At 53.4% G+C, this 25,207-nt stretch overlaps 1 protein-coding gene across 16 annotated transcripts in view; it reads left to right on the top strand.

Annotated features, from left to right (window-relative positions):
- The window catches only part of LOC102166622, a 116,969-nt gene that overhangs the window by 3,574 nt on the left and 88,188 nt on the right, over positions 1-25,207 (top strand). For 14 of the 16 annotated variants that reach the window (XR_002345260.1, XR_002345269.1, XR_002345270.1 and 11 more), the window contains exon 2: positions 15,984-16,207. Coding sequence is in view for 1 of the 16 variants with exons in the window: in XM_021096969.1 (XP_020952628.1) it covers positions 12,612-12,734; positions 15,984-16,207 (347 nt within the window). In the remaining 15 variants the exon portion in view is untranslated. The other 2 variants (XM_021096969.1, XR_002345261.1) reach the window with 2 other exon arrangements.

Here is a 25,207-nt window from a genome sequence, read left to right as displayed (position 1 = left end):
TCCAGGCAGAAGGCTAGAAACAGGGAAGTCCAGGGCTGATAAGCAGCAGCGCCAGGACCCAGACGACCTTGGTCTTTTTGTTCGTCGTTTGCCGTCACCTCTCCAACTGCCAGGCAAGCCCAGGGTGAGCGTTTCAGTCCCTTATTTCCCCTGTGCGGTGAGGCATCGCTCCCATTCGCTGCCCTTGCTGCCCCCAACACTGTGACTGCTGCTCCTTTGCCTGTTTTCGGAGGAGCAGTCAAGTCAGGGAGGCAGAGGAGAGCATAGGAGCCACAGTGTGGGGGGTGTGGGGGTCCTGGCAGAGCGTCCCCGGGAGCCCCACTGCCCCGGTGTCCTTCACATACTTCTGGGGCTCACAGGTGAGAGGAAAAACAGAAGTATGAAAGCCTCTGCTGTCTGGAAAGCTGCCTTTGAAGAGAAGTTCCCCAGAGTGCTGAGAGTCTGTTCCTCTAACACTGGGGCGGGGGGAGTATCAATATCAGATGAAGCTCTTTTAAAGGTGTATTGTAAGCTTCCTGGTCATTCTTGTTAAAGACACAGAGGTAAACTTGGTATTTTCTTGGCTGATTATAAGCATGGCTTGGTAGCAATACCAGAGGCTTTATTATTAAGGAATCCTCTTGGGCTGCTGCGGAGTTAAGGACTTTATTCCATCTTAAGAAACGGCCCCAGAACGCTGTGCTCTTGGGGTTCTCCTAATGGTTCCTTAAAGTTTTTGGTTTTCAGCTGCCCCTTCTCTTGCAGTCGTTGTGCCTATTCCTTTCGTACTTGCTTCTAATTTAGTAAAGCTGAGAAGGCGCATCATCAGTTCACTGCAGTTGCTTCAGGTGGTCCATGTCTACGCAAGGGTCTGCGGACTGCCCTGGGGCGGAACCCTGGGAGCGCCAGCCGCCGCGGCAGGAGCCGGGTGGGTGACGAGGGCCTGGGACTTCGCCTGACCTTCCAGGGCCTCAGTCTCTTCCTCTAGAAAGGGGGGTCCCGTGCATACCTGCGGCGCGAGTGGTTGAAAGGACTGCCTTCAGCTGTGTCCGCAGACCGGTTTATTCCAGCTCCAGTTCCATTGGACACATCCGTACGGCTCCCCACACTCTGTGGGTTAAAGACCAAACCGTGACTCTCCATCCTGAGCCTTCCCTGCGGGCGTTCCCCGCTTCGGACAGGGACACGCTGCACCCCCAGCCACACAGTCCTAAAGCCGTGGTAATGCATCCTTCAGAGGCCTCCCTGGCCTCCGCCTCCACTCCGTTGCCCAGGCACACTGGCCTTTCCTCGTCCAGGCCCTGTTCCCTGGACCGTTGGAGGCGTGACCTAACTCTTGACTCTTCTCTCCACTTGCCTTCCTTCCGCAGCTGCATCCGGGAAGCATCAGGTCAGTCCCCAGTTCCGGAGCTTCACTAAGTCCACAGTGTGTACGAGACAGAATCCGAACTCTCGAGCTTTGCATTCCAGGCTGGCTGTGATGGGGCCACCCTCTTCCTTGCCGCATTCACGTCTCCCTCCTCCTTTATCTCCCGTTTGATTCGCGTGTGGTTTTCTGCACGGGTCCTCTGCTGTCCTTTGCTCCATGTGCCTTTGGCTCCTCGGGGCTTTTCCGTACACTGTTCTTTTAGATTATGCCCTGCTTCCCACGTCCCCATGTCCAAGCTCTGCCCGTCTTGAAAAACCGATTTAATGCTGCCTTCACAAAGCCTCCCAGGATCTTCCAGCGTGAATAATAAAAGCCAGCATTTATGCAATGCTCGGTAAGACCCAGCAACTCTTCTGGGGCCTTTCCGTACACGATCTTATTTAATTTTTATGATGATCCAGTTTCCACAACAAACCTGTGTAGTACGTGTTATTATGATCTGCATTTTACAGGTGAGAAAACTGAGGCACAGTGAGGTAGAGCAGCTTGTCCGAGGTCACAGAACTACCTAATGATGGAGCCGGTGTGGAAGTCCAGACAGCCCGTTCCACAGCCCGCTTTCTTAGCACCGAGCTGGTGTGAAATGGGCTGTCCTGCCTCCACTCCTGTTAGCTCTTATGGCAGGCCAGGCAGTCTTTTTTTGTGTGTGTGTGCTTTTTAGGGCCGCACCCGTGGCATATGGAGGATCCCAGGCTAGGGGTCCAATCAGAGCTACAGCTGCCGGCCTCCACCACAGTCACAGCAACACCAGATCTGAGCCACATCCTCGATCTACACCACGGCTCACGGCAACGCCGGATCCCTAATCCACTGAGCGAGGCCCGGGATCGAACCCGCAACCTTGTGATTCCTGGTCGGGTTCGTTAACCACTGAGCCACGATGGGAACGTCCCAGGCATCTTCTCTTAAAGCCTGAGTCACCTTCTGCCTCCTTATTGGTTGACAGGACAGTTTTGAGGGCAGATCAGTGCCTATTCTATAACAGCATCTAGTGACTTTTCTGAACCTGGCAAAGATGTAGTAAACTTATTATTTTGTTATGAATGTAAAGTCGATGGAGCTATAGCAGTAGAAATGAATGATCCAGAGCAGGGTTGACAAAACCGTGGTCCTTGGGCTAAATCTGCTCTGATTTCTGTTTGGTTATGGCCCAAGAGCTAAGAATTTTTTAAGTTTAAAATTTTTAAAAATTGTATTTATTTATTTATTTTTTGCTTTTTAAGGCCGAACCTGTTGCATATGGAAGTCCTCAGCCTAGGGGTAGAATTGGCGCTGCAGCTGCCCGCCTAAGCCACAGCTACAGCAACACCAGATCTGAGCTGCGTCTGTGGCCTACACCACAGCTCATGGCGACCCTGGGTCCTTAACCCACTGAGGGAGACCAGGGATCGAACCCACAACCTCATGGATACTATTTGGGTTCATTTCCACAAGCCACAGTGGGAACTCCTACCTTTTTTAGAAACGGTTGAGAAGAATCGATAGAAGAATATGTCATGGCCCATGAACCGTACATGAAAATAAAGGATTATCGGAATCCAGTCAGGCTTTTTATGGCTGCTTTTGTGCCACAGTGGGCCTTACGACCTGTAAAGCTTGTAATATTTACTCTCTGGCCGTTTACAGAAAAAAATTGCCAACCCCTGATCTAGAGCTACATGTAGTAACATGAAAAGGTCTTAGAAAAGCAATGACAACAAAAGGATGAGTGTGATGCCCTCTTAGCAAGTTTAAAAAATTGGCAGGACAGTACCAGTCTTGTTTCGGAAGACACATACCCATGCAGTGCAAGTATAAAGACACACATGGAAACAACAGACTATGAATTCAAGGAGAGGCGCTCTCTAGGGGGTGGGGTGGGCGTGCCACTGGGGAGGGGTACACAGGGAACTTTAACTCTGTGAGCCAGGTGGAGGGGACACAGCATTCCTTCGGCTTAAACATTAAAACATAAAACACAACAACAACAGAGAATGTTTCCTAAGAAAGGACTCTTAGCCTCTGTTTCGGCTGGCTGGAAATATAGTTGGCTTTTACCTATGGCTGAGGCGTTACCGGGGAAAAGTAAACCAAAGACTCCGGCTGAGACGGCGTGGAGGGGAAGTAGTTTAGAACCGAGAGCCGCTCAGGCGGCACAGGGATCCTTGATGCCTGATCCTCTGGGAACCATGCTCCTTGAAAGGAAGCCCACCGACGCCAAGTCTGGGGGAGACGCCCCAGGCGGGGGCTCAGCTGGGGCGTCAGGGTAGGTGGCTTGCCGTGTCCCTCCGACGGGCCTTGGCGCTGGACGGAAGCGGCCTCCTGCTCTCGTCCGGCTGTGGGTGTCGGTGTCGGTCTCCTCGTCTTCGGGAGGAGGCGGGACAGAGGGTGCCCAGCCCCTCCTCTGCATCCCTGTGACCCCCGTGAACACTCGTTCAGTGGAATTTTAGGAGCACCTGGCGTGAGTGACCTACGGTTGCAAGGATGACTAGAGGCAGCCTGCGTCCGGGAGGCCCTCAGTTGGGGGAATTAGTTTGGAGACTGTGAACGCGAGGACGGTGATTCAAGATGAGTGTCGCCAAATTCAGCGAATTTAAAACCACGCGGATTAGCTCGCAGCTCTGTCGGGCAAGCAAGTCCGGCAGGGTGTGTGGCTGGGTTCTTTGCTGAAGACGAGCATGGCTGGAACCAAAAGACCAGCCAGCCGCCTTCTTATCCGGAGGCTTCACTCGGGAAAGGTCCTCTCTAAGCGCCTTCTTGGCCAGCGTCGTCTCCCTGGGTTGCAGGGCTGAGACCCCCATTGTCTTGCCAGCTGTTAGTTGGGAACCACACTCAGGTCCTTGTTGTCTCGCCAACAGAGAACCTCCCGTCAAGTCCCACTCTCGGAAGTTCCCGTTGTGGTTCAGTGGGTTAAGGGCCCAGTGTTATCTCTGTGAGGTGGTCGGTTCGATCCCTGGCCTCGCTCAGTGGGTTAAGGATCCAGCATCGCTGCAAGCTGCGGTGTAGGTCACAGATGGGGCTCAGATCTGGTGTTGCTGTGGCTGTGGTTTAGGCCACAGCTGCAGTTTGGATTCAACCCCTGGCCCAGGAACTTCCATGTGCTGCATGTGCGGCCATAAAAAGAAAAAAAGAAATCCTACCTTTTGTTTAAATCTCTTTCTCCTTCAACCAGAGAAAACTCTCAGCTTTTCAGAGACTTGTATTTAGGGCAGGTTCACCCAGAAAATCTCCCTGCTTACAGACAACTGTGATGCGTAACTAAGCACTGGAGCGGAATTCGTCATCTCCTCTGTCTCAGGAGTTAAGCAGGACTTCGGACGACACCGGGGGCCAGGAGTCTTAGGGGCCGTCTTCGAATTCCGCCTACCACACCCCGCGAAAAAGTTTCTCTTAAACATTTCTCTGCGAACTCTGCCGGCAGTCTGTAACACTTTCATAGCACAATAGGCATTGCATTGCCATGATTAGGGTACTTTTATGTATTTATTTTTCTTCAGGGATGCGCCTTCGGCAAATGACAGTCCCCAGGATAGGGGTTCAAGTGGAGCTGCAGCTGCTGGCCTACGCCACAGCCACAGCCATGCAGGATCTGAGCCGCGTGTGTGACCTGCACCACAGCTCACGGCAACGGTGCATCCTTACCCCACTGAGCAAGGCCAGGGATCCTCCTGGATGCTAATCAGGTTCGTCCCCCCTGAGCCACAGTGGGAATGCCAAGGGTATGTTTTAAAACTCTCTTTATAGGCTGAAAGCTTCTGGAGATAGGCCCCTATTCACACCTGTAACTGCAATGCCTCAGACAAAGCTTTGCAAAAAGGAACTATTCCTACACATTTGCTGAAAAAATTTAAAGTGTACATATTGTCTTTTGGATCCCTGCTTCTTTTTTAGATCTAGATCAAAACTTCTGACACATCTCAAAAAGAATTAATTGCACCCTCCTCTGTGCTGTCACTTGTCCTATCCCCGTATGAAATGTGTCACCGTGAAGGGTCTCAAGTCAGACTGTAGCTTCCTTGGAGGGAGTCCCTCGCCTGTATTCCACTTAGTGTCCCAGGACACAGCACATCCTAGGTTTCATCAATTGCTTTATGTTTGAAATTTTTTTAAGGCCGCACCTGCAGCCTATGGAGGTTCCCAGGGTAGGTAGGGGTCGAATCAGAGCTGCAGCTGCCAGCCTACACCACAGTCACAGAGACGCCAGATCTGAGCTGCGTCTGTAACCTACGCCCTAGCTTATGGCAACACCAGATCCCTAACCCAGTGAGTGAGACCAGGGATCAAACCCTCATCCTCATGCACACTATCTTCTTAACCTTCTGAGCCACAGCAGGAACTCCTGCTGTGTTTAACAGCAGGAAAAGTTTTAAAGGAGATGTAAGGTTTAAAAATCAAGAGGCAGATGGACAGTGGACTTGAACTGTGACCAGACCTTGGAAAGGGTCACGGGTTGGGGGAAGCCAAGAGGTACAGAGGCAACGGAGAGGGAGAAAACGGGCGGATCCATCAGGATATAATTTTTTTAAAGGAGGGATGCTGGAAAACCCGAGGGCCGCTGTTTTACGTATTACATTAAGGAATAACCTGCAGAGTCCTCCATAGAGGACAGCAAGAAGGAGCAGTTATTCCAGGGCTGACAGTTGAGGGAATAGTGTTTTGCTTTTATCATGCTGCTGGGTGGACAGTGTCCCCAAAGGAGAGTTGGTGAAAGAAAAGGAAAAAGGGCTTCTGGTGCTTTAGACACCGGGGGTGGCAGGGACGAGGGCGAGGCTGCAAAACATGCAAGTCTTTTCGTCCTTCCTGATCTGGAGGCTTCCCTCTCACACCTTCTCCTGGTCATGGCCTTTTGTCGCTCCTTTTCGGCTTCGAGGCTACCTAAGCTCTTTACTTTATTTTATTTTTTTGTCTTTTTGCCATTTCTAGGGCCGCTCCCGCGGCATATGGAGAGTCCCAGGCCAGGGGTCGAACTGGAGTTGTAGCTGCTGACCTACACCACAGCCACAGCAATGCCAGATCCAAGCCACGTCTGCAACCTACACCACAGCTCACGGCAATGCCAGATCCTTAACCCGCTGAGCAAGGCCAGGGATTGAACTCGCAACCTCATGGTTCCTAGTCAGATTCGTTTACCACTGCGCCACGATGGGAACTCCCTCTACCTAAGCTCTTTAAATGGGCATTTTAAACAGATTTCATCTGGATCCAGAGTTTGGGATCAGAAGACTGGTTGCATTTTCTGATTCACCAGGAGCCCTGAACCCTCTGGAAGAAGTTAGGAGGACGGGGTTAACAGAGTCCACTGCTGGAACTAGCCGTCTGCTCAGCATCACTGAGATACACACCTGAGGGCAGAGGGACAGCTCGGATAACCAAAGGGTGACGGAAGGACCCCGGTTCTCTTTAAATGATGGTCGAAGGACAAGTTCATTCCTGTTCTCCCTCCAGTCACTTTGCTCACAGCCTGTGTGTTTATAGGCTGCGTGGCCGGTGTTGGGTGCTCCCTGCGAGAGACCCTTGGAGGGACCCAGCACGGAACAGCGCTTCCCTCAAGGGCTTGGAGTCCCACGGGGCATATTCTCTCTCACCGCGAGGCGGGAAGGGGTACACGCCGTGAGTCAGGACGCTGCGGCCTTGGGAGGCAATCGCTTCCTGGAGAGGGGGGCCTGGACGACGGTCAGGAAACATCGTGGTGGCCGAGGGAGAATTCGGGGACTGGGGCGTTGGATGGAGAAGGGATGAAGAGCTGGGGGCAGACGATGGGGGGCACATGCGAGACACAGCAAGCAGTTGTGTGCGGCCGGAGCGAGGGTCCATGCGGGGGAGACGCAGCTGAGACGCTGGACGGAGAGGATGAGGCTTAGCTCTGGGGTCTCAGCTGTCCGCTGTGGGTCCCAAGAGCAGGCAGGTAGGGTGAGCAGAAGGGGTGTGGGGCTGGAGGGGTGGAGGGGGCAGGAGCGGGGAGCAGAAGTGTGGGGTTTGGTTGCCTTTGCCAGGCTCCGGCATCTCCTTTGCCTGGACTGCCTCCGCCCAGCCTCCTCTTCGCCGTCGTGTGCGTCCTTGGCCCATCACACAGCCTGCTTTCCGGGAAGCCCTCCAAGCCAACGTGACCTCTCCCAGCTCTGAGCTCCCCACGCAACCCTTTCCACTGCCCCGTGCCACAGCCCACATGCCAGAGAGCTAGCTTCACCTGTACCTTTTCTGTACCCCACACCCGTCATATGGTAAATTCTTTGAAGTCTGATAGAATTCATTTCCTCTTGAGTATTCAGGCTGTGACTTGGGGAAGCAGGACCAGGAAGCTTGATCAAGCTAATTTTTCTGTAAACACAGTGGGCAGACCGTATTGGAATGCCTGTCCATTCAGGCCTGGGGTTGCGATTGACAGGCCCTTGGAATTCGTGTTGTGCTAGTTTTACTCCTGAGGCCCAGAGAGGTACAGTAACTCGCTGCAGGTTGCACGGTGTGTAATGATCTGGAACAGATGTATGCGAAGGGTTTTACCCCGGTGCCTAACCCACAGCAGGCACGTGGCACTTGTGTCTGCCTCTCCAGCCTCTCCAACTTTGTTTTTTTAATTTTTTCATCATAGTTGATTTACAGTGTTCTGTCCGTTTCTTCTGTACAGCAGAGTGACCCAGTTATACATATTTCTTTCTTTCTTTTTTTTTTTTCTTTTGTCTTTTTGCTGTTTCCTTGGGCTGCTCCCGCGGCATATGGAGATTCCCAGGCTAGGGGTTGAATCGGAGCTGTAGCCACCGGCCTACGCCAGAGCCACAGCAACGTGGGATCCGAGCCGCATCTGCAACCTACACCACAGCTCACGGCAACGCCGGATCGTTAACCCACTGAGCAAGGGCAGGGACCGAACCCGCAACCTCATGGTTCCTAGTCGGATTCGTTAACCACTGCGCCACGACGGGAACTCCCAGTTATACATATTTCTACATTCTTTTCCTCCTATTATCTTTTATCATGTTCTATCACAAGTGATCGCGTGTCGTTCCCTGCAGTATATGCAGCAGAACCTCATTGCTTGTCAGTTCTAAGTGTAATGGTTTGCATCTGTTAGCCCCAAACTCCTAGTCCATCCCACTTCCTTCCCTTCCCCCTTGGCAATCACAAGTCTGTTCCCTATGAGATTGTTTCTGTTCTGTAGATAGAACATTTGGGCCATAGTTTAGATTCCACATACACGTGTGATATCATATGGTTTCTGTCTTTCTCTTTCTGACTTACTTCACTTAGTGTGAGACTCTCTAGTTCCATCCATGTTGCCGCAAATGGCATTGTTTTCTTCTTTTTTATGGCTGAGTAGTATTCCATTATATACATCTATACCACATCGTCCTAATCCCTTCATCTGTCAATGGCCGCTTAGATTGTTTCCCTGTTGGCTGCTGTGAGTAGTGCTGCAGTGAACACGGGGTGCTTGCATGTAGCTTTTTCAGTGAAAGTTTTGTCCGGAATATGCCCAGGACCGGGATTGCTGGGTCATGTGGTATATTTAGTCTTCTGAGATCCCTCTGTACCGTTTTCCATAGTGCATGTACCAATTTACATTCCCACCAACAGTGCAGGAGGGCTCCCTTTTCTCCACCCCTCTCCAGCATTTGTTATTTGTAGACTTGTTAATGATGGCCGTTCCGACTGGTGTGAGGTGGTATCTCACGGTAGTTTTGATCTTCATTTCTCTAATAATTAGTGAGGTTGCGCATTTTTCCATGTTCCTGTCGGCCATCTGTATGTCTTCCTTGGAGAAAATCTCTTTAGGTCTTTTGCCCATTTTTCAATTGGATCGTTTATTTTTTTTGCTGTTGAGTTGTGTTAAGTTGTTCATATATTTTGGAGATTAAGCCCCTGTCAGTTGCATCACTTGCAACTATTTTCTCCCATTCTGTAGGTTGTCTTTTGGTTTTTTAATGGTTTCCTTTGCTGTGCAAAAGCTGATAAATTTGACTATAAGGTCCCACTGGTTTCTTTTTCTTTCTATTGCCTTGGGAAACCGACCTAAGGAAACATTTGTATTCTTGTCTTATGTTTAAGTCTTTAAGCCATTTTGAGTTTATTTTTGCACATGGTGTGAGGGTGTGTTCTAGTTTTCCCAGCACCAGTTGCTAAAAAGACTGTCTTTTTCCCATTTTATAGTCTTGCTTCCTTAGTCAGGGATTAATTGACCGCAGATATCTGGGTTTATTCTGGGTTCTCCATTCTGTTCCGCTGGTCTGCCTGTCTGTTTTTGTACCGATACCACACTATCTTGATGACTGTAGCTTTGTAATATTGTTTGACGTCTGGGAGAGTTATGTCTCCTGCTTGGTTTCTCCCCGCTCAGGATTGCTTTGGCAATTCTGGGTATGTTATGGCTCCAGACAAATTTTTGGATTATTTGTTCTAGTTGTGTGAAAAATGTCATGGGTAATTTGATAGGACTTGCATTAAATCTGTCAGCCTCTTGAACTTTCATCAAACACGAAACTGCTTGCAAGTCTTCCCATTCTGTATGGGAACCTTGTGCCATTCCCTGCATTTGAGATTCTGCTTTTACACCTGGAACTTTTTCTTCTGCCTTTGTCTCTTCCTCTCGCCTTCCCCAGTTGTTCCTGCTCGTCAGTTAAGATCACTCTGCCCAGGAAGCTTCCTCTGCTCCCTTTCCTGCCATATTCACTCCAGGATGGGCTCCACCCCCTCTCTTGCTTTCCTGGTACCCGGAGAACATTGGAGAGCTTGCCGTCGCGCGGCTGTGTATGTATCCTTTGCTTCTGGGTCTGTCTGTCTCCCAGAGAAGCTCGGAAGGTTGGAACGGTCTCCGCGTTCTTCGGTACACCCGGCACCTCGCACGGTACCTGGAGCACAGTGGTGCTCGGTGCGTCTCTGTGGAGGGAGGTGCCAGGCCCCAGACCGGAGCAGCAGCTCCCACCTCATCTCCTCTGTGACTCACTGGGCCCCGACTAGACCGGCTGCTCAGATTCTGATGGTGTGAGGGCTTTGCACAAGAGGGCTGAGCCCCAAACCTCGACGCTTATCTAAGACACTTCTGCTCTTGTTCCCCTCGTGAAATGCCAAATTAAACTAGTTCCAGGAAGCTACGTGGCTGAGAAATTCCAGGCTCTGTCTGGGCTCCTAGATAAAGGCTGTTATCGCTAGGAACTCGGTCGTGAATCCAACCTGCCTTTTCTCTGGGCTTTGGTTCCACCCCCTTCTAAAGGCACTGATTCTTTTTGTCCTCACTTGCCCTTATGCTTGGTGACTGGAAAAAACATGACCTGGGCAGAGCTGATGTGAAAATATCTGACGGTATCTGGGCTTGTGACTTTACCTTATGAGCCTGTGGCTAGGATCCTCCCCTAAGAGATGGAGGAGATGATACCTGCCTTCCCAGGTTATCGCAAGAGTGAAGGAAAATGAGACAGGCGGAGGCTCCTGGCACACAGCAGCGGTGAGAGAAGCGTTTCCTCTAAGGCGGAGGTTGGGCTCCTCTTACCGTGCTCAGCTCTGGCCAGCCTTCATCCGGGCTACTCAGTTTCGTCCTAGGGCTCATGTGTTAAAAGAGTGACATTCACAAACTGTCACCCAGAAGCAAAAGGCCAAGAGGATAAGAATCTGGACATCAGACGTTAGAAGAAAGAGTTGGGACTACGAGCCGAGAGAAGAACTAACCGGGAGTAGAACGGCACAGGGCAAGGCCGCAGAGGGATTTTCAGACCGTGGAAGGATGAACATCTGGGAAGGAATTACACCTCAGTTCTATGCCCTAAATATTTCCGGGACACCTGTTATGTGCCAGGAACTGAGGATGCAAAGAGACGCAAAGAAACACCATCCCTCCCTCACGGATCTTGGACTATGAAGGGCCCTGACGACGCAGCAGAGGCTGTTACCGAGGCCTGCGATGTGCTGGGAGAAGGCAGAGAATGAATTTTGCAGAGAGGCCGGAGAAGGGTTGGCCAAGGAGGTGGCGTTTGAAGGGACCTTAAAAGGAAATGAGGATTCTTGGGGCAGAGGATGCGGGGAAGGGCCTGCAGGCAGCAAGTCCAGCCTGTGGGGAGACGCGCTGGCAGAGGAGAGGGCAGCGAGCCTGTAAAGTCCACTTGGAACCAGATTGTCAAGGGCCCTGGATGTTAATCCAGAGAGTTTGGACTGTTTTCCTCGAGGGAGTATTGAAGAGCCGTGAAAGGCATTTTAGCAGGGGTTTGATTGCAGAGGCTCCAGAGCAGTGTGCTGAAAGGGCCTTGCCGAAGAGAGACAGCCGGCAGGGACAGGGCGTCTCAGCTTCCCGAGAGTTACACCCTGGCTTGCATCTTCCTCTCACTGTGGGTGATCTTGGGATGTTATTTAAACTCTCGAAGCTTTTTCTTCGCAGTTCAGTTTTATCCACCTGCAGCATATGGAAGTTCCAGGCTAGGAGTCCAATCAGAGCTGCAGCTGCAGGCTTATGCCACAGCCATGGCAACACGGTATCTGAGCTGCATCTGCAGCCAATGCTGGATCCTTAACCCACTGAGCGAGGCCAGGGATCAAACCCTCATCCTCGCAGACGCTATGTCAGTTTCTTAACCTGCTGAGCCGCAGCGAGAACTCCTTGCCCAGTCTGATACTGGGATGATGGCATCAGTAAGTGAGCCCCACTTTCTGCCTTCCCTTCTCTTCAGGGACAGAATGGGCAGAGAAGCAGAGTCGTGCGCAGTGGACCTGGGAGTCATGGCCAAACAACGGAAGAAACCCCCTCGGGAGCAATGGATCTGTCCAGAAGCTGTTCCTTCGGTGGAAGGGGAATTGAGCCAGATAAACCTCCCAGGTCCTTCCTACTCTGAGATTCTGCGAACCTGTCGCCTTCAGGGCCTAAGTACTGAGGAGAGGCGGTCAGGAGCCTGACACTTGGCGTCACCCGTCGGTAAAAACAACCCGCTGGGCTCCAAGGACATGAATCCTTAAAATGAACATCTGTGAATCGAAGTGTGTCAGTGTGTCGTTTAAAAGACCCGCCTCCACCGATGACAGCCCTCGGGAGCCGGTGACCACAGTGCAGGGGAAGAGCTCTGGAGTGGAAGCTTCGAGGTCCGTATCCCAGTGTCAGAAATGAAGGACTTTGCTGATGGTCTGGGCAGCTTATTCATCAGGAAGAAGTGGACGCTGAACCTCCGAGGGGTCTCGTACTAGCATTCCAGGATTCTTGGAATCTGAATTATTAAGATCCTGAAAATCAGGGGTGTAGAAATGTTCGGAGATGCCTCCCATCAGGACAGCCCTGCTTTGTACGTGTTCTCTCCGAGCGGCACGTCCTCCCGGCCAACTCCTGCTCGTCCTGTTTGAAGGCTCCCCTTCCAAGTGTGTCCGTCGCGGGCTTATGGTGAGTGTTGCGGGCATGGCCAGCGATTCTCTAGGATTGGGGACGGGCACCTGCCAGGCACACGTATCCTCTCTCGTGATCCACACAGCAACGCCTACGAAGGAGGCACTATTATCTCCCCTTTAGCCAAGAACGCGGGGTCAGCAAAGTTAAATATGTCGCCAAGGCCCTACAACGGGTTAGTGACCAAGTCTGACTCTGACTCGCACCTCTTTCGACTCTACAGCCCTTCCCGTGTCTCATTCATCCCTGTAACCTGAACTCGGCGTCCAGCCCCAGCCTTCCGTGTCCCTCAACTGAGACTGTTGAATGACTACCTGATTCTGGTCAGTCCATCGGTGGTGATTTACTGAATGGAGCAAAGTGCTGGGGGAGCCACGGAGGCGGGTGTAACTGGACGGGGATCGAGCCGGCCTTTCCTTGGCTTGCGAGGAACTTCTGGAGACATCTGCTTTGAAAGAAATGCTTTCATTAGCCCCAGTAGAGATGTCTCAGCTCAGCAGGAGAGGCTTGCAGTGTCTCTAGACAAGGCCAGCTGGCAGGATAGACTTGTTTACAGCAAACTAGTTTTACATCTTTCTAACAACCCTGCTTTAAAAGTCCTACCATCAAAAGGAGAAACAGAACTGGAAAACAACTCTACGGCCTAGGAGATGGGCTTTGTGAGAGGCTGCTCAGGATTCTGAGCGAGCAGAATGGAGGGAGTGATTAATTCTGCCTGCAAAAATGAAGGAGGGTTTCACTGAGAAGGTGGCATTTGATTGGAGACTCAGAGGTTAAGTAGCTGTATTTATTTGCTGTTTTGTTTTTGCCTATTTCGCAGGCATTTAAAGAGAAAAGCATTCCTATGAAGAATATGCAAAAGGAGGAAGGGACCCCAGGAAGCTGCAAATACTTCCTTGGGGTGGGGGTGGGGTGAGGATGGCGAAAGGTGTAAGACAGGGGAGCTTGGTTGTGCCAAGTGGTCCAAGGGCCTTGAGTGCCATGCGGAGGGTTTATTCTTAGCTCTTCTAAGATGTTCTAACATGTACTGAGCCACAGCTTCGAACAGCCACCTTAATTTTTGTCTTTTAGTCCCAAAGTTCTGGCAATGAGCAGGAGGGAAGCAGTAGAGTAGGGTGGAAGTTAGGAGTCGGAGGTCTGGAGTCTAGTCTGATTCTGCTGCCTTCTTCCCAGTGACTCGGGCTCTGCGGGCTTCTGTTTGCTCATGTTGAGTGGAATGGCGAGAAGATTCTTCGGAGCTCTGCAGTCCCACACGTCTCTGTATCAGCTTCAGGAAGGGCATCCCTTATGAAGTTCAGATGAGCTCCCGTGGTGGACAGACTCTCGAGGAGACACCCTCATCCTGCTGGTCTTCTTGGTTTCACGTCGTTCTCCACTTGGGTGGGCAGAGCCTCTGACTTGCTTCTAACTGATAGAATGTAGCGAAGGTGATCAGATGGTGGCGATGCGTGTTACTACATAGATGCTTGCATGGTTACACGACATAAAATTGTAGCACTCATCTCGCTGGACTCTCTCTCTTACTCCCTGGCTGGCTTTGAAGGAGCCATCTGCCATGTTGGGGGGATGCCTGCCTTGGGCGGGGGGTCAGGGGGACATGACAAGGAACTGCAGGCAACTCTGGGAGCTGGGGGGCGGGGGCGTCCCACTCACAGCCAATGAGGAAGTGGAGCTCTAGTCCTACAGCTGCAGGAACTGAATTGTGCCAGCAACCTACGTGGGGGCGGACACGGATCCTTCCCCAGCTGAGCCTCAGATGCGTCTGCAGCCCTGGCCAAGACCTTGACTGCAGTTGTATGGGACTTGAAGCAGAGGACTCAGCTAAGCTGGGCTTGGATTCCTGAACCCAGAGAACCTGTGAAATAGTAGATATATGTTGTTTTAAGCCTCTCAGTTTGTGGTAATTTACTGTGCAGCAGTAGATACAGTGTCCCACCCTAACACTTGAGACTCCTAACCCCATGCCCTATATTCTGCTTACAGCTCCAAACCGCTGTCTATGAATGACCCCGTACCAGTATCTCCATACCAGGTTTAATCTGTCTCCGTGTAGATTATGCCTTCATATTCCAGCATCGACCTTCAGGAAATGCTTATTCTGTAGGAAGCACACACAGAGATGCGTAAGCCCAGGGCCTGGGAGGGGAGACAGTCCACGGTTCCAGAGCTGAAGAGGGCCCCCCTGCAGGGGTGAGAGAGCTAAGGAAATGAATATGCATCTAGCACTCCATCAGCGAGTTTGCCTTCCCAGCGTTACCTCATTTGAGTCTCACAAACCTCCAAGGTAGACGCTAGTTTTACTGAGGAGGCAGCTGAGCCCCAGAGAGGTTCACGGACTGGCCAGGTCACGCACCTCGTGTGGGCCAGATCCCAGACTCTAACCTAGTTCTTCTCATTTCCAGTTGTTTGGGAAATTAAGCATCAGCTACACATTTCCTAGATGTTACTCTGTAGTACTGGAGCATCGGGAGGGCAGGCTGCCCTAGAACTCTCTGGGAGGTGACGTAATGGACTTCTGTCTGATCCCAACATCGACAGGCCAGAGAGCCATCACCCTAGGGACAGGGAAGGAGGACAGAGCACACCCGGGTCTGCCTTCACCCACCCTCCACGAGCACGGGGCCGATGGTCCCGAAATAGAGGCTGCGAGCGTTTCTGTGAAGGACGGGACTGTGCTCTGTGTCTGAGGGTCATTTTGTTTTATTTTACTTTATTTTTTGTGTGTTTTTTTAGGGCCGCACCTGTGGCATTTGGAAGTTCCCAGGCTAGGGGTCGAATCGGAGCTGTAGCTGCCGGCCTGTGTGGCATCTGAGCCTCATCTGCAACCTACACCACAGCTCACGGCAGCGCCAGATCCTTAACCCACTGAGTGAGGCCAGGGATTGAACCCATGTCCTCATGGATACTAGTTGGGTTCCTTACCCCTGAGCCATGATGGGAACTCCCAAGAAGTCCTTTATGATGAGAAGGATGTGGAGCAGTGATGCTCAAACTCAGGAACCAAAAGAATCATCTGAGGAGACCTGTTCTTGCAGAGTCTCCAGTACCCCCCCAGGGTTCCTAATCCCGTGGGGCTCAGAAGACATTCTCAGCGAGACCCCCAACCATCTGACGCAAACGCTCAGAGAGCGCCTGGATACTGATGATGCATCAGAGCCAGACAGGCCGAGGTGCTGATGGCTGGTGCTCTGACGGGGCTGTTCCCGACCGTCTTCCTCTCAAGTTTACCCTTCTCTTTCCTTACAGGACGGAGGAAGACGTGGCCTGCTGCTAAATATCTTAACAACTAACTGCGGGGAGAAAAGATTCCTGATAGCTTTTGCCAGTACCTGTGGTGTAAATATCCCCGCGGTGGCGGCGATCAAGTTGCCCAGGGAGCATCACTGGACCCCGAATGGGAGGAGAGACAGGCCGTTCTGCCGCCTGCACGCTGGGAGAACCTGCTCCGGCGACCCCTGGAGGCGACTCAGGTAGGAGAGGGGACGGACCTCCCAGGGTCTCGGTTTCCCCACTTGTAAAGTGATGGATGGTGCCTCACTCAGAACCATCTCTTACACCTCGCCGGGCCCACTGGGGCTACGGAGGCTGGGTTCAGGGGGCCAGCGTGCCGAGGCAGCCAGGGATGGGGGCAGAGCCGGCCCAACTCTGCTCACCCTTCTTTCCCAGGCGGCGGAGAGGCTCACGGGCTGGCTGGGAGAAGCACCGGCTTAGGTGTCCCTACTGCTTCAAACCATGGCCTCAACACTCAACCGAACCTCCGTGGCCCTTGCTCTCCCTGTCAGCCACCTGGGAACAATGCTGTGCCCACCCCGCAGCATGGTGCTGAGGACCAAGGAGACAAGGTCTGGCACGTGCTGAGATTTCTCTGCCTTTTTTTTTAGTTTTAGGGCCGCTCCTGCGGCGTGTGGAGGCTCCCAGGCTAGGGGTCAAATTGGAGCTGCGCTGCCGGCCTGCACCACAGCCACAGCAACGTGGGATCCAAGCTGCATCTGCGACCCACACCATAGCTCATGGCAATGCCGGATCCTTCACCCACTGAGCAGGGCCTGGGATCGAACCCGCCTCCTTGTGATTACTAGTTGGGTTCACTACCTCCAGATTCCGTAAATTTTAATCTCTCCCTTGTCTCCATTTCTTTCTTTGCCATGACAGTTATTTCCCAAATTTTACCAGAGCCCAGTTGGACCAAAGGGCTGATTCGTTCCTAAGCAGAGTAATAAGTCACTCATGCTGTGTAACTGAGGGAAAGATGCTTCAGACAAAAAATATGTCTAACATACATGCATATATGTACATACGTGTGTGTGTGTGTGTGTGTGTGTGTGTGTTCCTTGACTGTTCCTTCTGCCGGGAGGATGGAACTTCCGCCGTTTCAATCCTGGTCAGTGCCCCACAGCAGAAGACCCCCAGGCTCACACCCACGGTCACACAGCGTCGGGTTTATCACTGGCTGCACGAAGCCCCCGGGGTTCCTTGCAAACGCACACGGCGTCCCAGAACGAGGCTGTCGGGAGGGCCGGTTTAAACAGGAGTTTGCTCGAGTCGGTGCTGTCAGAAGGCGGGGACAATCGGGTGAGGAAGCGTCTTAATTTTTCTCGGAGGCTGCGACGGGTGAAGAGACCGCTGTCACTCCTGGCGCCTGGGAGAGGGGCCGTTGGTCTCTTTTATGGTTCTGGCTTTGCCCGTCTTCAGACGTGGTTATGAGACGGCGTGGTTTTGTCTCGTTGCATCGCAAGGTCATTGCGACGACCTTGTCTGGAGCTAGTGTCGTGTGAACGCGTTTGTGTTCGCATGAGAAGGTCTCGCCGTGAGGGCCCGGCCAGCACACCGCTCACAGGGCGGCTGTTCTCTTCCTCATCTCACTGGTTCGCAGAACATTCACTGATGCCTTTTCGGCGTGACGACACCTGCTGTCCCATTACACCTTGCAGCACAGTGCCGGCAAGCACAGTCCTCTCCATTTTAAAATGAATCCGGAGCCGTCCAGCTCCGAGCCCAGGGCCCCCTCTGTTAAGCCGCTCCCCCAGGAGGGAGGCCGAGGACCACCTCCAGAAGAGGTGTCCGTTCCTGGCGGGACAGGCCTGCCCCGCCCAGGCCTTGACACTTTGGAGCGAGTCCTGGGCACATCAGTGAGACACGAGACTGGTAGTCGGTGGGCACAGTGGTTTGGGGGAGTTGAGAGGGTGGGCACCTGGGCCCTTCCCCGTGGGACCTGGGAGAAGTCGTTTCCCCGCTTTGGCCCTCACTTGCTCTGTCTAGTCATCTGAGAGTCTCTGAGCTCCGGGGGTCTGGGAATCAGTGTTTTGGGTGAGCGCGTGGCGTGAACCAAGGAGGGGGCGACGCACCAGTGACGGATTTTCTACCGTCAGTGTTTTGTGGTGCTTTTGCATCTTTCTCTTTCGTCTGGTTTGCTTGGTCCCATCCTTTTCCGGCCCCTCCTTGGTTCCTGCCTCTGCTGTTCTCCCCGTTCCCCTCCTCCGTGTCCAGGGCTCCCTGGAGGCCCTCCAGCAGCTGCTGAAATGGGTGCATCCACATCCCCACGCCCAGCCCGGCTGTCAGCCCCTCAGCCTCAGCCACCCCAGGCCTCATTTCCAGCTGCTTCTGCCACAGGCTGAAGCCCCCAACAACCGTGGTCCCCTGCAAGCCCCTCCCTCCCCGCCCAAGTTGCTGAGCCAGGGGTTGCTCAGAGTCAGGCCCTTAGAGGAGGCTGAGGTCTGTCTGAGATTTGACCCAGTCCAACCGCCCGAGGCCCAGAGAGGGGGCACAGTTTCCCCATCGTCACACAGCTGCTGAGCGCGAGTCATACACGGACCTCAGGCATCCTGATTCCCACGGAAAGTCCATTTTTATTTGGAACCTACCAGTCGTGATCCATTCAGCACGTGGATTCTACGCATGCTCGTTGGCCTCTCTCCTGTACCGGGTCTGGAGCTGGCAGGAAGAACGAAGTGCTGTGCTCCCGGGGATTCTAGTCCGGGGGGGGGGACAAATGCAACCGCATCCCCAGTGCCCTGGCGGCTAAGCAGACGGAGCGCTGCAGGAGGGTGGGGAGGAAACCAGGAAATGCCGGGGAGAGAGAGGGCCATGAGGTTTGCGTTGGGTCTTGAAACTTGGTAGAGGTTTACCAAGCAGGGGGTGTGGAGGAGAAGAGCCTCGCCATCAGGGGCAGCTGCCTCCCCCGCAGAAAGGCGTGGCGCCCTGGGAGGGCGCGGCAAAAGCTGTGACGTGGGGAGATGGCCGGGAATAAGGAGGATCGGGCTCTGGTTTCGTTGCTGCCGGAGTCACTGGAGGCCCACAGGTGCATCGCTTCGTCTCTCCGTGTCTCAGCCGCCTCCTGTCCCCAGGAAGAAGCCTGTTAGGGAGTTCCCGTCATGGCGCAGCAGTAATGAACCCGACTAGTATCCATGGGGACATGGGTTCGATCCCTGGCCTGGCTTAGTGGGTTAAGGATCCAGCGTTGCCACGAGCTGTGGTGTAGGCCAGCAGACACAGCTCAGATCTGGCGTTGCTGTGGCTGTGGTGTAGGCCGGCAGCTGCAGCTCCGAGTTGACCCCTTGCCTGGGGACTTCCACATGCCTTGGATGCGGCCCTGGCAACAACAACGACAACAATAAAAAAGCCCGTATGGCCTGATAGTTGTAGAGCTGCTCCGTCCAGTATGGTAGCCACTAGCCGCAAGGCAGTATTTAAGTGTAAATTAATTAAAATGACATTCAATTGAAAATTGAGTTCCTCAATTGCACACTAGCCGCGTGTCACCTGTTCGAAAGCTCCTGGTGAAGTGGCTGCCCTGCTGGCAGCACCGGTGTTACCTCCTTCCATCCTGCTAGGAAGTTTTCCTGGGCAGCGTTCCTCCAATGGGGGGAGGGGTTCTAAGAGGAGAAGGGGCTTGTCCCACTGCCCGGCCCTGGTTCTAGCCTCACAGTGACCCAGCTAAGAGGATGGGGTCCTTGGTCTCTTGGTCATTTTGTTTTTTTTAAACACAGCCACCCCTGCGGCATGTGGAGGTTCCCAGACTCGGGGTCGAATTGGAGCTTCAGCCGCCGGCCTACACCACAGCCAGAGCCATGCGGGATCTGAGCCATGCCTTGACCTACACCACAGCTCACGGCAACGCTGGATCCTTCACCCACTGAGCGAAGCCAGGGATGGAACCTGCATCCTCGATGACACTGTAGCAGGTTCTTAACCTGCTGAGCCACAGTGGGAACTCCCATATATGTTGTTTTCTGATTTAGCGGCAGGAAAACCTACCCCAGGACCTGACCCGCAGCAGGTTCCGAGGGTGGACACTTCCGAACCATCGGCTCCTAGGAAACGGGTCCAGAGCAGCCCAGTTTAGGAGCCAGGCTGTCTTGAATGATGGTGGAACTTAGAGCACAGTATGGTCTCTAGGCTTCGGTTTGTCCAGAGCATCCCAGGTTTTATTGAAGCTGTGACACACACGATCCTCCGAGGAGCCTGTGGCTCAGACACATGGCCTCTGGCCTTTGCCGTGTCTGCGGCTACATGGATGATTGTGTCTTGATGCTCGCGGGAATCAAGCAATGGAAAACCTTATTTATTATGCATAAGGCTTTCATGTGATCTGGCTTAATGGTTTAGAAGCAAAGAATGAGGCAGCAGGGAGAATGAAGACCTTATGTACTTTTTTCTTTTGGGGGCTGCACCGACAGCAGTTCCCAGGCTAGGGGTCAAACGGGAGCTGCAGCTGCCGGCCTGTGCCACAGCCGGTGGCAATGCCAGGTCCTTAACCCACCGAACGAGGCCAGGACTGAACCCGTATCCTCACGGACACCATGTTGGGTCCTTAACGGGACCCGAGTCCCAGCGGGAACTCCAGAGTGGGTCTTTTGGAAGGAAGGACACGAAGAGCTTGCCTGGTCTGTGCCAAGCGCTGCTTTGAGGGGGTCCAAGAGGTAAGGTGCCTGTGAGGTCGGGGGGCGAGCGCTCGGACTACCCTTGCTTCGCAGACCAGGAAACGGAGGCCGGGGCAAGTGCCGCACTCAAGACCTCACGGCTCCGGGTGGCAGGGTGGGGACACGCCCGCGCAGCGGCCTCAGCACCCAGAATGTCCACCCTCATCTGGAGTCCTCTCAACTCGGCAGCTGCTAACATCAGGACCTGAGGGAGTCTTCGGGGCCGTGTAGCACCCTGGTCTTTAATTATGGGGGTGCCAAGGACCACGGAGGGGCGTCGGACTGCACAAGGTGACCCAGTCAGCTTTTCAGGGCGGACCATGACTCTGAGTGTGGGTCTCCTGACTCCTGGTCAGGGTTCCCTGTGCTTCACTAATTTAAAAGAGCCAAGGAGTTCCCTGGTGGCTCAGCGGTTAAGGATCTGGCATTGACACAGCTGTGGCTCTGGTGCAAGTTCAGTCCCTGGCCTGGGAACTATTGTTTGCCCCCCCCAAAGAGCCTAATAAATAAAATAACCCCCCGAGTATCTTCTGGTTGCCCACCTTGTGCTGGATGCTTTTGTGGAAAAACCTGGCCCTTGCAAAGAGAGGCCCTGGAGGCCAAGCTTACCTTAGCTGTTTACGCAGTGACGTTAAGTGCGTCACCTCTTCTGTCTTGACCTCAGCGTCTCCAGATAAAGAGTAAGGATATAATGGCCGTAAGGACTGAAGCAGGGTGCCCGGCACAAGGCGATGGCCCAAGACATGGTGAAGTCTGCCGCCACGGGCCCTGCCCTCTACGATCTGGTCATGGAGGCGAGACTGTCACGCGAGGAGGGATCAGGACAGCAATGCGGGCTTTGTCGGCAGGTCAGACAACGCATGTTAGGATGGCTAATGTGCTGCGGGCTCCATCTGGCAGAGGAGTCCTTAACCTTGAAGTGATTGATTCATGATGGAGAAATCATCCAGGAGCAGCTGGCCTGCAGAAACCAGTGTGGGCACTAGGTGGCGCCAGTGCCCCACCTGGGAACCAGGAGGGACCCGCAGGCAGCTTGGGGAACTGGGTGTTGCTTCTAGAGGGAGCGGCCCTGGGGCACTGATGGCCTGGGTGCTCCGCTCGGGAGAGAAGGGGAAACAGGAATTCCACGTTCTTTGCCTCATTGTTCATCACAGGCACCCTTGCAGGTGTTATCTCGGTTCTGCACACAGGGCACCGTGACTCTCAGAGGGTTTTTAATTTGCCCAAGGAAGAGTGTGAAGACGTGGGTCTAGGACTTAAATGCAAGCCCACTGATCCCAAAGCTCACCCTCCTTCTAGGAAAATCCGTTGCTCCCAGCAGTGGAATCGCTGTGTCCATCGAGGCTAAGGGGGATCACACGGGAAGACAGAAGAGGAAATCAAACCTCCTCCCGAGACCTGTAGGCGAGTCCATCCCCTTTTCACCTGGTCGCTGCAATTGCTTCCTAGTCCGTTTGCCCGCTTCCCTTCTTGCTCCTCCAGGGGCTGTTGCCCACGGTGACCTTGTTTAAATGAAACCGTGTCACATCGTCTCCCAGTTCAAAGCCCCTGATGGCCTCCTCGTCCAATGAGAACAAATTTCCCACCACTCTTACAAGCAGTGGTGTGCGGGTACGCACCTAACGGCAGGCTCTCGGGAGTGGGGCGCCCCGATTTGCAGCGTTTGCTAACTGCGGTGAACGTTTTCCCTCCACAGTCAGTCTCAGGCGTCCAACATTGAACACACAGCACCCAGAGCCCCTCCGAGCTGGCTCCGGCAGGCCGCTGCACTGAGGCCCTGCCTGGAGGGTCTGGCCCCAGACTATTCCTGCGGGCAAATTGCTCATGCCTCTCCCCGGGCTCCTTCTGCTGGGTCCCCGGCTTTCCGTCATTTCCCGACAGTGACAAGCACGCTTTGACCTCAGGGCCTTTGCACTTGCGCTCCCCCCGGCTCTGTACGTTATTTACGGCACCACTTCCTTCAGTGTTCTACTCACCTGCTACCGAGAGGCCTCCCCTGGTCGGCTTACCTAAGACATCCTAACGCCTTCCGTCACTTTAAGTCCCTCACTCCATTTTAGTTTCGCCTGAGGTCAGCAATCACTACCGTAAATGGTAGACTTATTCATACTTATCTGTCTGGGTCCTCGTTGTATTCCCACCCCAGGACAGGCCTGGCTCAAAGAAGACAGTCAACAAATACCGGTTAGATTAGGACATGAGTACCTACCCTTCCTCTACATGTAATGAGCCCCACGCGAGGCCAGGGCCAAGCCTCATAGAGGGTCGGTGATGGGACATGTGGCACTCCCACCCGCGTCACTGGAAGAGAGCCTCGAGTTCTGGATGGGGCCCCGGAGTCCAGGGAGAAGCCAGCAGCCCACTAGGCAGGGTGAGTAGGCAGAGAAAAATTGATCCCACTTGAGAAGAGCCTGCAAACTAAAATTCTGCAGCACATGAGGAAAATTAACGAATAAAGTCAGGGAAACACCCACCCGTGGAGCGCGAATAATGAGTTATAAATTAAAAACAGGCAGAAATGCAACAAACCGTTTAGAAACATTGGGAATGAGAAATATAGTTGTCGAAATAAATGAAAGAGACAGGAGGAGTCCAGATCGGACATGGTAGAAGATAGGATTAATTATTTGGAAGAGAAAACGGGGGATTTCACCCAGGGGGCAGCAAGAGATAGAGAGATGCATTGTGGGAAAGAATAGTGTCGACCTTAGGCCCAGTGCAGGAGGCTGCGCTGTTGGTGCCTGGCCCACACGCCCTCGGCCGACCCCAGCCGTCGCCCGAAAACAGACCTGGGCAGAAAAGCAACTTCCTGCGTCTCCATCTGAGTGCGTTTTCTGGCTGTAGGATCACACGCGGCTTGCACAGAGGCAGGCAGAGTACTGGGGAATTAGCCCCAGGAGATGCCCTCAGCCAGAGGGAAGGCACTTTGTGGATAAATGCTCCAGCTTCCTTGTTCCCTGATTGGACAGTGATGCAGCCCGTTTCCCATAGTTTCCCATAGGTCCCATAGCCTCAGTTGACCCCAGCAGTACCCTGCCCATGCTCAAACCCGGTACTGGGTTTTCCCCCTTCTATGTCTCATTTCTCCACTCCGCTGTGCTTCCGGGCATCCTCTTCCAAATTAACTACTTGCATCCGAATGCTTGTCTTGGGATCTGCTTTTGGGAAACCCAAACTAAGACAGGTAGGAAAATAACCATGGCTTGAACAATGTGCAACTCCATTTCTCTCTTTTGGAGTAGCGTTCCAGTGTGAGGACGTTTAGGGCAACCTCATAGTCGTTGAGGCCCAGGCTTCTTCTGTCTGGCTTCTACCATATGGTCCAAGATGGCTGCACCAGTGCCAGCCATCTCATGCATCTTCCAAATAGCAGGAAGAAAGTCGGGTCAAAGACTAGCATACTCCCTCGCTGTAAAGACATTTCAAGGAGCGTCCATAAAACTTAGGCATATATCCATTGTCCGGAGCTCCGTTGTACAGCCCAGCGCAGCGATACCGGGGAGGCCGAGAGGAGCAGCCGTGGTTCCAAGAGGCCATGTGCCTGAGTAAAAGGCAGATATTCTAATGCTGAGGAAAAAGGAAAAAATAGGTACACAGAGGTAGCTGGCATCCCGCGGCCCAAGCGGTTAAGAGACACGGAATCCTGGCTGACAGGCTGCTGTGCAGGAGTTCCAGGAGAACAGAGGGGATGCCAAAGAAGCCAGATGAAAGAGGTAAGGGCTGAGACTTTCTGAGAATTAAAAAAAGGGATCAGAGCTCAAAGGTCATACTCCATGCTGCGCAGAACAAATAAAAGTCAATCCGTGCCTCGCCCCGCTGTAGTCAAACTGCAGAATATCGACGATAAAGACGAGACGCCAACGCTGCTGCAGAGGAAGCCCGGACTCCCGGGACCCTGACCCGACACAGGCTTCATGCCCATGACTTGGGCTCCCATCCTCCAAGCCACGAGGGGCAGAAGCGGGGTCCAGTTCCGGTCACTGAACCAGCCCGAAGCTTGGCCCCCTCCGCCAGAGGAAGCCGACCGCCGCACGCCTGACGGCTCTGCTCAGCCCCCCGCCCCCGTCAGGCCCAGGCCCCGCTGCCATGCTGCGGAGCCCTCCGTAGGCCTGCTGCACCTCTGGTCCACGAAGGTGTTTATTCCTGGCTCAGATTTTTCTGAGGTTTCTCTTTTTTCGGCCACACCTGTGGCATGTAGAAGTTCCCGGGGCAGGGGTTGAACCCGTGCCACAGCAGCAACCCAAAGCACAGCGGTAACCACCCCGGGTCCTCAACCCCCTGTGCCACAGGAAACTCCCAGTTTATCGTCTTCTGTCAGGGCTGTGAGCTTAGTGCCGGAGGTGGGATTCAAGCGACGTGCAGCCCCACCTTGGCCGGAAGTTTCTGGAGCATTTGCATCTCTGCAGAGCGGAGACGCCCTGCCTGTGACAGGGCTGTTTCCAGCCGCCATATCTGCGGTTAGGGGAAAGGAAGGAGTCTGCCTTTCTAGATGCTTCTGTCTTCTTTTCCAAGGAAACACAGGCCCTTCGGGACCAAAAGCCCCTGATCAAA

Source organism: Sus scrofa, chromosome 6 (assembly GCF_000003025.6).
Source record: "Sus scrofa isolate TJ Tabasco breed Duroc chromosome 6, Sscrofa11.1, whole genome shotgun sequence".
Classification (NCBI taxonomy): domain Eukaryota; kingdom Metazoa; phylum Chordata; class Mammalia; order Artiodactyla; family Suidae; genus Sus; species Sus scrofa.
Note: the sequence above shows the minus strand (reverse complement) of the source record. Positions and strands in the feature narration are given on the sequence as shown.